The sequence below is a fragment of the Dendropsophus ebraccatus genome, chromosome 7, assembly GCF_027789765.1.
Source record: "Dendropsophus ebraccatus isolate aDenEbr1 chromosome 7, aDenEbr1.pat, whole genome shotgun sequence".
Taxonomy (NCBI): domain Eukaryota; kingdom Metazoa; phylum Chordata; class Amphibia; order Anura; family Hylidae; genus Dendropsophus; species Dendropsophus ebraccatus.
Window position 1 is genome coordinate 100,972,189 of NC_091460.1, and position 12,201 is coordinate 100,984,389.

General features: G+C 43.1%; 1 protein-coding gene and 1 pseudogene across 4 annotated transcripts in view; one reads left to right on the forward strand and one right to left on the reverse strand.

The window, feature by feature from the left end:
* Nucleotides 1–12,201, forward strand: part of TBC1D2 (TBC1 domain family member 2) — a 46,106-nt gene that overhangs the window by 19,399 nt on the left and 14,506 nt on the right. For all 4 annotated transcript variants that reach the window (XM_069977998.1, XM_069977999.1, XM_069978000.1 and 1 more), the window contains 3 exons: nt 2,572–2,669; nt 6,734–6,906; nt 11,788–12,156. In XM_069977998.1, coding sequence (XP_069834099.1) covers nt 2,572–2,669; nt 6,734–6,906; nt 11,788–12,156 — 640 coding nt within the window. The remainder of the gene's footprint in view (nt 1–2,571; nt 2,670–6,733; nt 6,907–11,787; nt 12,157–12,201) is intronic.
* On the reverse strand, nt 142–271 carry LOC138797996 (U2 spliceosomal RNA; annotated as a pseudogene).

The following is a 12,201-nucleotide window of genomic DNA, read 5'->3' on the forward strand; positions in this document are numbered from 1 at the left end:
TAAGGAGCCCACAAGCCTATAAGTATGTAGTCTATAGCCTGTTTCCTAGCTACGGTATGTATACGGTTGTTGTTTGGCTGAGGAATTCTTTGCTTTGCACTCTAAACTTTGTTGGGGTATTGTATATTCTTTTTTTTTTTTTTTTTTTGCACTGAACCTGGAGGCACTGCAATACCAGATCAATGCCTGAAGAGGACAGAGCAAGCTCTTTTTTCATCTCCCTATTCTAAAAATCCATTTAATATATACTTAACAGGATACACAAAAGGATATGGTCCTTGCAAGGGTTAACATTTTTGCTATGTCTTTACCACACGCAGTCTCACATGTATGGAAGTAAGATGTTTTGTCCACATAATGCATCTCAACCAATGAGAGCAGTCCCTAGTCCAGCTCAGGCTAACCTAGCCAGTGCACATGTCTGCTAGCTCAACTTGAGCTAGTGAGACCATTTATTCAGCTGTAAATTCTCTTAGTTTTCAAAAGTTTACTGAGTAAGGACGCGGCCACATACCCGCGGCCGCGTACCGCACTACGGGATGTGCCTCCGTAGTGCTCCGTGCTTCACGGAGCACTACATTCACACACCATTACCCCAGCGATCCGTGCCGCAAAAATGTACAACATGTCCGTTTTTTCGCGGCACGAATCGCGGCCCCGTGTACACGTACGGACGTGTGAACGGGGCCATAGGATAACATTGGTTTCATGTTATGTACGCAATTGCTGACAGAACAACGGATGTGTGAATTAGGCTTAAGGGTATGTCCACACTACGGAATTCTCGCAGATAACTTGCTGCAGATTCTGCCGCACGTCCCCGCGTGCTCCCGCCTCACTCTCGCCCCGTCCCATATACTCCACTCTATGGTCAGGTAGATTCAGCCGTCCGCCTGAAGAATGGACAGGTTCATTCTTCAAGAAGACAGCGGAGTCCGTCTGACCACAGAATGGAGCCTATGGGACCAGCGGAAAAACAAGTGGGAGCACGGGGGAGGGTCGAGCGACAGAATCCATGACAAGTTATCCCTGTGATTTCCGCAATGTGCATTTACCTAACAGTGACCTCCATTACAAAGAAATGAGTATCCTCTTTAACATCCTAAGTCAAGCCATGTATTTCAGAAGCATGTGACAAGAACAAGCAACAAGCAAGATATGATGACTATGAGCGTCTCAGGTTCTATTACAGCATTCCCTAAAGCTGTATGAAGCAAGACACTATTTTCAGTCCACACTGTGAGGATCAGTTCTACGGCCTGCAACTTTTATCTTGGAGTTTGGGATTAGATAATTTGCTCCAGGGCCCCCCGGCATTGCCATTCTCTTATTAGGCCTCTGGTCAGAGACAGTGCTGATTCACTTCCACATCTGCCATTGTGCCCCTGCATGCATCTCTCTGAGTATTGTGAGACAGATCTGCAAAGTTTTTCTTTGAGTACAAATGTTCTTAACCACAGTCAGCCAAACTGTGAATTTTCTCGTGAGCAAAGATTAGTCGAACTAAGTAGATCTGTAACCCATAGGGACCAGGCTATATACCTACTAAAGTGTTTATAACAAACTCAGTTCCCTTAACCTGCTAATTGTAGTAACCAAAGGGACAGTGACCAAATATGCTTATCCCCAAGTAAACGGTATCTACCTTGTGCTATCGTCATCTGTCCTACGAGACTGTATAATTGTTGGATTTTTGCACACAAAGGGGGATATGTATGAAAAGGGGTAAATGCCTTTTTAAGGCGCAGATGGGGCAGATCGGCGTAAACATATTTGCAAATGGTATTTTTGCGAATATTTTTTTCGCATCTGTGCCACCTTCGCCAGTGGGGTGGAGAGGGGGCGTTACAAGGGGTTACGGCCCCTGCGGCCTCTGCATGCGCCGCATTTATCATTTTTCTGGTGGAAAAATTATACTGAAACCTTTCGAAATTTTCCTACGGACGGGCTCCGTGCGATCAGGATTTATGTAGAGGCGCACTGCCTCTAAATCCCCTGAGCTCTGGAGCTGCAGGGACATTTGTAAGCTAGGTATAAAAAATGCCGGACTTCATAAATGTCCCCCAAACTGCTTAAGTAAAGTTAAAGTTGTTTCACAGAATCCCAGTGTCAGAAGTCATTCATCTGCACTTCATATCATTGAAGAGGAGTGCGTGTAGTATACCTGGGGCACTATGCTAGCATCGCTCCAATCTTCTTCTTAAAAAGCCATTTACAGTCTCCAGTCACTCTTTATGACTCTGATATGTAAGGATTTGTTTTATCAATATTAATTATCTGCTTATTTTCCTTTAAATCTTATTTTTTTCTCATTTTGGGGTGACATTTTGGGGGATTCAGAACCAATTACCAGTTTTCCATAGAATTTTGGTCTCAACATACAATATTTTCAACATACAATGGTCCTCCCAGAAGCAATTAATATGGTATGTTGAAGGACCACTGTATTTAATTATAATGCGTAGAGTAGGTGTGTAACTACTGCTATGATTGTTAGTGTGATGCAATACATGTCATCATACCCATCATTTTTCCATTTTGATAAATGAATAATGTTCTTTTTTTTTCCAGGAACACTGTTCGTAATATCTGTAGTTCAAAGCCTACTCAAACAGCAGGAGTAAGCAGGAGTGTTTTTCATTTTGAGGAAGCAGAACAAGCTGTAGAAGGTATGTGTCAGCCTTTTTTTATTTTTTTTTACATATGATGCCTGATGAAGATCCAGTATAAATCACAGATTTAGTTGAGTTTTATATTTTAACACTTGGAAAAATTACAAAACAATAAACACTCTGAAAGAGCCAAGACTATCAGCATTGAAGATGGTGATATGCGCCACCAAAATCGTGAGAAAGGGCATAGTGCTGCACCATACATGTGGTGGCAAACACAATACATAGACCCTTCAAAATAACAAGACCAATGACACAAGCTCCTTCCACTTTCCAGCTGTCCTTGCTTTCTCTTTTACAAAAATTTAACTATTCAGTCTTTACCCACATGCACCATAGCCGGATTCTCTATTCCGATCTCTGTGGGCTCTTCGATTCATATAGAACACTTTATAGAATGGGATATAATGACTGGCCAACCTTGTTCACTGAGAGGGAGTAGGAATATCATGTGACCTCCACGCCATTATAGCCACTTCCTAGCGCAGAATAAAAATATGCAGGAAAAACAGACATTTGTAGTTACAGAAAACGAATATATCCGTGGCACAAAGTAAACATACAAGTGGTGAGAGAACTCTGAAAGAGAGAGAAAGGGTTTAAGAGACCCTATAGAGAAGGTTGTACTACATCAAACTATGGCCCTTCAGCTGTTGCAAAACCACAATTCCCATCATGCCCAGACAGCTAAAGCTTTGGATTTGGCTGTCCAGACATGATGGGAAATGTAGTATTACAACACTTGGAGGGCCACAGTTTGGAGACCCATGTACTACATCAATAAGTCTTTAGGATAGACTACGAATGAGGGAAAAATAATCAGTAACATCTTTTCAGTCGTCAGCAGACATGTCGCAGAATGTCTGTTTGCCATTTGGTTTGAGCTATATAGAAAGGGCACAGGCAGCATGATTGGTGGGGTGCATAGATATTGGTAAGAGGCCTATTCAGATCAGTTGTTCTCTATACAGAGACACACATAGAAATCCAAACTCCATCTGCACCATGTTGTAAATATCTAAAGTAGCTTCAAATAGGGAGGTAAGCACAGCTTTAGTTTATTGTATAACTGATATGCAGAAATTCTCCATGTTGGAACAGATGAACCACATGCCATTTATTGACCAGCATTTGCCTTGAAAAGCAACAATTATTGTACAATAATATTACTATGACCTATGACTCATAACTGGATTGCTTGTGTGGTTTTACATGAATACCTAGAAAAGTTACGCCATTCGGTGGTTTCCAGGACATAAAACAAATTACCTGTTGCGTTTATTTGCTCTTGCTGTATCATTGCTGTACTATGCTTGTGTACACCACAGATCTTTGTCAGATCATCTACAGATACACATACGAGACTGACTCTCTGTTTTGATATGTTAGAGCTAGATTAAAGGAGTACTGGTTTCAAAAAGTTGGCAAAACTATGCTATTACTTGGCCACCTTAAACGGGTCATCCGGCAATTCTTTTTCTTTAAAATCAACTGGTGTCAGAAAGTTATAGACTTCTATTTCAGACTCTAAGACTGTTAAGCACTTATAAGCTGCTATATGTCCTGCAGGAAGTGCTGTATGCTTTCCAGTCTGACACAGTGCTCTCTGCTGCCACCCCTAACTAAGACAGGAACTGTCCAAAGCAGGAAAGGTTTTCTACGGGGATTTGCTACTTCTCTAGTCAGTTCCTAACATGGACAGAGGTGGCAGCAGAGAGCACTGTGCCATACTGGAAAGAATACATCACTTCCTGCTGGACATGCAGCAGCTGATAAGTACTGGAAGACTGGAGAATTTGAAATTACAAATCGAAATAATTTTATGACACCAGTTGATCTGAAAGGAAAAAATTTCCGGAGTACCTCTTTAACCCCTTAACGACCACGGACGTATATTTACATCCTGCAGTCGTTAAGGGAGTTCAGAGCGGGGCCGCGCGGCGACCCTGTCTGAACCGCCGTGGTCCCAGGTGCCGCATGTAGCCCGGGACCGCCGCTATTAGCAGGGAACAGTCCGATCGCTGTGCCCGCTAAACAGGTAATCAGATGCAGCTGTCAAAGTTAACAGCTGCATCAGATTACCTTCTGGAGCCGTTCCCTGGTGTCTAGTGGGGTGGATCGCTCCTCCGGGACAACGTCCACACCTCCTTTACAGTCCGGGGTCTGCGCCCTATGGCGCTGATCCCGGCTCGGCATTCGGTTGCTTCCGGCTGCAGCAGCCGGAATCAATTGAGTGCCTATCTCATCGATCAATGCTGCATATCTATACAGCATAGATCGTAATGAGAGATCAGTGTAATTATACTAGAAGTCCCCCAGGGGGGCTTCTAGTATAAGTGTAAAAAAAAAAAAAAGTGTTGTTATTAGTAAAAAGCCCCCTCCCCTAATAAAAGTTTGAATCACCCCTCCCTTTCCCCATATTATAAATAAAAATAAATAAATAAATACTGGTATCGCCGTGTGTGGAATCACCAGAAATATTAATTTATCACATTCCTGATCTCACACGGTAAACGGCGTAAGCGCAAAAAATTCCCAGTGCAAAATTGCACATTTTCGTTTGCATCAAATCTAGAAAAATTTTAATAGAAAGCGATCAAAAAGTCACATACGCGCAATCAAGGTACCGATAGAAAGTACATGTCATGGCGCAAAAAGTGACACCTCACACAGCCCCATAGACCAAAGGATAAAAGCGCTATAAGCATGGGAATGGAGCGATTTTAAGGAACATATTTTGGTTAACAATGGTTCGAATTTTTACAAGCCATCACATACAAGAAAAGTTATACATGTTACATATCGTTGTAATCTTAATGACATAACGGACATATATAACAAGTCAGTTTTACTCCAGGGGGAATGGCGTAAAAACAAATACCCCCAAATAAACAAAATGCGTTTTTTGTTTTTTTTTTCAATTTCACCACACATTTATTTTTTTTCCTGCTTTTGCAGTGTACTTTATGAAAAAATTCAGCCTGTCATTGCGAAGTACAATTGGTGGTGCAAAAAATAAGGGCTCATGTGGGTTTCTAGGTGAAAAAATGAAAGTGCTATGGCCTTTTAAGCACAAGGAGGAAAAAACGAAAACGCAAAAAACAAAATTGGCCCGGTCCTTAAGGGGCTAAGCTGGCCAAGTAATAGCGTAGTATTGCCAAAGTTTGTTAACAAAACTTGACTGCAAAACTTGCAAACAGTCATAACATAATGATTTCAACTGCTACTTTACAAGTGAGAGCAGAGATGAATGGGGCAGAGTGTGCAAAGCAGTTCTGCCTCTTTGTTCTAGCAATTGGCAGGAATCTCAGCACCTGGACCCCCACTGATACAAACTTCTGATATGTTGATATGTGGCTATAACAGGTATGCTACAGAGTAAATGATAGTTTGTCATTTTACTTCACCCTGTCCCTGTTTTACGCTGCCTGTGGTTTGGGCAGTATGGAAGAACTGTCAGATTCCAATTTCATCAGTAGTCATACATTTAGGACTAGCTACTGTATGATAAAAACCATGCCTGTTATTAGTCAGATCAGTGGTTATCAGTGTTATATTTAGGGCTCTAGGTTTAAATAAAAAATTTTTTTTTGTGTATATAGTATATTTTTTGATTGTCATATTATTTAGCATTAGTGCAATGGATGACTGGTCAGTCCACTATCTAGTTTAAAAGCTTGCTTTCTTTTGTGTGTAAAGGTCATTTTACATGGGCCGATCCTCAAGCAAGTCAACTCGTTCTTTAGCTGATTTGATCTTTTGTGCTGCCTGTTCAGTGCATTGTAAATAACCTATAAGAACGGCTGATGAGCGGTCGCAAATGATGCATTGAATGGGCGGCACAAATGTAGTCTTGGAGTTACAGATGATTTCCTAATGCTATTTACTTACTGTACCTGCTCCATAATTATTTAACAATGCTTATTGGAAATGTCATAAAAAGGAATTACTGTTATTTACAAAGTCCAAGGTTCTCTGGTATGCCAGTAAGGTTTGCTATGACGCTGGGTTACAGTAATTATTTTCCTGATTTTTATATTTTTTTCTTCTTTATATTACAGCAGACACAAGTGCAAAACAATTTGGGAAAATGTCTCCATCACTAAACTTTGCGCGGAAAGCAAGGAAACTGAATGGAAGCTTGCCGCCAAATCATGAAAATGTTTCTCTGGAAAAGATGAACAATCTGCAGCTCCAGATTCAAGTAGTAACTGAGGAATTAAAGTCTCAGAAGGTACACCTGCATTATATCAATTGTTTCCCACCAAGCTTATTCCTTACCGCAAGAAAGTAACATCAGTTACTGTATTATCACTGTATTTTAAACTAAGTTGTTGTTGTTGTTACTTTTTTAGTTTTACCCTGGCTGACCACCCAATCATGGGTTAAAATATAAGTCTATGCCAGTTTCTTTACCCAGCTATAACTAAGGATCAGAGGGGTTTCTTCCATACTGATTATCTATTCAGTCTCCTTCCCCAGGTTCTCAGCTGCTGCTTTCTGCTAAAGACTCAAAAATCTGTGTGTGAGCCCCCCCCTTCTGAGACAACTGATGTAAACAAGTCTCTGGCCAGCTGTATCAGCAACTTTGTAGTTTTTTTGTAATGCTGGGAGGGATAATCTGAGGTCAAACTGCTGATGACCTCACTGTGAATAACCCTTTCTCAAAAAGGAGGGGGAGACTGAGAGAAAAGCCTAAACAAAGATTCGTCTACAGCAGCAGCGCAGAACTGGGGGAAGGTATGAAATAAATGGGTAGTCTCACCTTTGGCACCAACATATGAAAAGTTATGTGGAATACCCCTTTAACCTCTTGAGGACAGAGGCCAAAATGGCCTTAACCCCTTAACGACGCATGACGAGTATACTCGGCATGCTGCCGTTAAGGGTAAACAGAGAGGGCTCCCTGCGTGAGCCCTCTCTGCAGCCCGCGGTCCCCGGTTGCCATGTGCAGCCAGGGACCGCAGGTATTAGCCGCCGCGGCCAATCACGGCTTCAGGCTAATTAACTATTTAAATGCAACTGTCAAAGCTGACAGTTGCATTTAAATAGTATCTGTGCCCCTCTCGCTGGTGTCTAGTGGGGGGATCTCCCCCCCCGCCATGCGATTGCGGAGGAGAGATCCCTTGTACCGAGCCAGCTGGGGCTTAGCGTCGGAATAATGCTGATCCTGGCTCGGCAATCAGTGCATCTGGTCTGCAGCAGACCAGTATAATAGAGCACTGATCTGATAGATCATTGCTCTATTATATACACAGCATTGATCTCGATAGGAGATCAGTGCTGTGTATATAGAAGTACCCCAGGGGGCTTCTAATTACTGTATGTAAAAAAAAATATAAAATGTCATTTTATTTTATCAATAAAAAATCCCCTCCCCTAATAAAAGTTTAAATCCCCCACTTTATCCCATTTTATAAATAATTAAAAATAAATAAATCTAAATTATCACATTCCTGGTCTTGCGCAGTAAAAAGTGCAAAAACCCGCCAAAGTGCAAAATTGTGTATTTTTGCTTACATTAACTCCAGAAAAAATTGAATAAAAAGTGATCAAAAAGTCACATATACGCAAACAAGGTACCAAAAGAAAGAACAGATCATGGCGCAAAAAATTACACCCCACACAGCCCCATAGATCAAACAATAAAAGCGTTATAAGGATGGGAATATAACAATTTTAAACACTTTTTTTTTTTTTAAGGGTTTTAATTTTTTAAAAGCCATCAAATAAAATAAGTCATGCAAGTTACATATCGTAATTAAACTGACTTGAGGAACATCGATAACATGTCAGCTTTACCCTAGGGCGAACGGCGTAAACACGAAAACCTTTTTTTCCCAATTTCACTGCACATATAATTTTTTTTCTGGTTTTGCAGCATATTTTATAGAAAAATTAAGTCTGTATTTGCAAAGTATAATTGGTGTTGCAAAAAATAAGGGGTCATATGGGTCTGTAGGAGAAATATGCAAGCGCATGAGAAAAAAACGAAAGCACAAAAATTAAAACTGGCTCCGTCCTTAAAGGGTTAAGGACCGGGACAATTTTTCAATAACACTTTTATTTTTCCAGCTACTGGGCCATGTAGGGGCTCGTTTCTATTTTTTCACGTACGGGGGTGTATGGGGTGTCATTTATTGCACCATCATGTCTAGTTTTTATTAATACCATATTTGTGTAGATGAGACATAATTGATTCACTTTTATTCATTTTATTTTAAATTAATTGTAATAAAAATCATCAATCCTGGCCTATAGTCAGTTAATCTGTTCCTGCACTCACCGTATCTTCTGGTGCGTTATTTCTTCGTTCACATCTTTGTCATAAAACACAATGCATGGGAGGGAGAGCAACTGCAAATGCAAGAGCACCAGAGGGATGGACCACGCTGCTAATGCTGCGCTCTCTCTCCACCTCTAAGAAATCAGGGCAGATTTCTGGTTGTGTGAAGGGGGCCTTAACCCCTTAACGACATGGGGGGTACATTTACTCCCGCAGCCTGGGCCTTGGTGCAAACGGGCGTAAACAGGGCCGATTCTGGGGTTTCTGCCGCCTGAGGCAAACCTCAGGCGGCCGCCCCCTGACAACCCCCCCCCCCCTCCGCCGCCGTAACCGGATCACCTGCGCCGGCACCCCCCGCACCAACCACCCCCCCCCCCGCCGTAACCGAATCACCCGCGCCTGCACCCCCCGCACCCCCCCACCCCGCCGTAACCGAATCACCCGCGCCTGGACGCCCCGCACTCACCTGTCCTGCAGCAGCCGTCCCGTCCCGCTCACCGCTGTCTCCCGACCCTGCAGCCGCTCACCTGTCCTGCCGCAGCCGTCCCGTCCCACCGCTGTTCCTTTCTGCGCTCCAGTGCCGTCAGTCAGCAGCTGTCATCGCCCTCCAGAGAGTCGTGAGTGCCTGGGGTCAGCGGGGGCATCGCGGCCCCCGCTGACCACGGGCACTCACGACTCGCTGGAGGGCGATAACAGCTGCTGACTGACGGCGCGGGACAGCGGTAAGCGTTGGCGGCGGGACTGGACGGCTGCGGCAGGACAGGTGAGCGGCTGCAGGCGCAGGGCTGCTGTCTGCCGCCCCCTGCAGGGGCGCAGAATCTGCCGCCTGAGGCGGAATACTCATTCCGCCTCATGGCAGAAACGGCCCTGGGCGTAAATGTACACCCCACCGTGGTACAGGGCTATGGAGCGTGCTGAGGAGCTGAGCTTGCTCCAAAGCGGGTGAGGATCGGCTGCTATTAGCAGCCAGGCCCTCACCCTCAATGGGGGGCTGCCACGATCACGCGGCCGCCTGCCATTAACCCCTTAAACGCTGCTGGTATAGCATATGGCATAGCAGTGATCAATGTATAGAATCCAATAAATGTATATAATAGTTCCCTAAGGGGACTATAAAAGTGTAAACAAAAAAAAATATCTATAAAAAAGTTTAAAAAAATGTCCTGAAGCCCCTCCTCCAATAAAAGTGAAGATCACCCCCCCTTCCCGTTTTATACATAAAATACAAAAATAATAAAGTTAATTAACATATTATATACCGTAGCATATGTAATCGTCCGATCTATTAAAATAAAACAATATTATTCCTGCACGGTGAACGGCATGAACAAAAAGCAGTAAAAACTGCCGAGATTGCTTTTTTTAAATTACATTTTATGTATTAAAAAATTTATAAAAAGAGATCAACACATCTGATCTAGAAAAAAATGTAACTAATAAAAACTAGAGATCGTGGTGCAAAAAATGATGCCCCATATGACCCCGTGGGTGAAAAAATAAAAGCACTTTAAGAGTCACCGTAGGGCCATTTTAAATACACTTATTTGCAAAAAAAAAGTTTTACTGCTAATAAAAATTGTAAAACTTTAGAAAACCTAGTAAACATGCATATCGCTGACTGTCCTATAGAATAACAAAAAAATGTCAGTTTTACCCTAAAGTGCATTATGTAAACGTGGAACCCCCCCAAAATTTGAGGAATCTCATTTTTTTTAACCCAAATTCTCGCCATTACAAAGTACACCTGAAAAAAACAAGCCCTCACATGGCCCAGTAGGTGGAAAAATAAATAAGATATGGGTCTTAGAAGGCAAGGAGAAAAAAATGAAAACGTAAAAGTGACAATTGGCCCGGTCCTTCGAAATCGTAAGATCGGGCGAATTATCGCTCCGTGTTTAAACGCAGCATAAGACTGTGTAAGAGCGCCCTTAGGTTAATGAAGGCAGTATGAACTGAATCAGCTTTTAGCTGTGCTGTGCAATTAAAAATTGCCTGCCTGTTGCATTGTTTAACCCCCTCAAGGGTGCGAGTCGGCTAGGTCCTGGCAGATCACTGTCACTACATACACGCAGCGGTCTGAACGACCGCTGCGTGTATGCAATTCTGCCGGCCGCTTAACCCCTGCTGATGCCGCCCGCCTCCCGCTCCGCTCTGTATACATACCTCCCCACTCCACGGGGTCCTGGCGTCCTGCTCTCCCGCCCGGCCAATCAGTGGCTGCGGCAGGGCAACACACTGATTGGCCGGGCGCGAGAGCAGTACGCTGGGACCCCGTGGAGCGAGGAGGTATGTATACAGAGTGGAGCAGGAGGCGGGCGGCATCAGAAGGGGTTAAGTGGCTGGCAGAATTACATAAATGCAGCGGTCGTTCAGACCAGGACCTAGCTGCGAGTCAGTACGTGTGAAGGCACCCTAACAACATATGCTGTACATGTAGGTCACGGTCGTCTGGGCTTTAGCGCACTGTGGTGTACATGTACACAACAGTTTTACAGCTTCACTGTGTCCAGACACAGTGATCAGGTAAAGATGGCTGCTATTCTTCATAACAAGCAATAATATTTAATTATTTTTATAGCGCCTGCAAATTCTGCAGAGCTTTTTTAAATATATAAGTACAAAACAGGTAATATTTATAATACATTATACAATAAATAAATAAGTAAAATAAAATGAAAGCCATCTTTTACTTGTCACCTAGGGGGAGATGAGCTCCCGCCATAACGGCAATCACTGTTATTGGCAGGTCAGTTCTGCACCGTTTCTTGGCCCTTTCTCCATGTAATTCACACAATGTAACCTTGTCCCCTTTATTGTTATTTCCACCAGGATCTTGTGAAGCTTCTTCACCGTGCTCTTGAGTCTGCTCAAGAGGAAAAAAGAGCATGCACTGAGTATCTAGGCGCCCCAGAGGAGAAAGACAGACTGGAATTAATACGACATAAGGTTAGGCAGATTGAGGACCTGAGACAACGCGTGGAGGCCCTGGAACAAGAAAAGCAGGACCTGGAACAGGGTGTTAGCTTCAAGGATTTTCATATAGGAGAACTGAAGGAGCATGTACAATTGTTAATGGAAAAGAACAGTGCAAAACAACAAGTTATCCTGAAGCAGAGCGAGCAGCTTCTTAGCCAAACTGAAAACAATATTGGAATTGCGACCTTACAAGGGCAATATAGGAAGATTGACAGCTTAATGGTAAGACAATTGAGTGTGCAAACAGGTAAGGTTGCAAACTGTGTC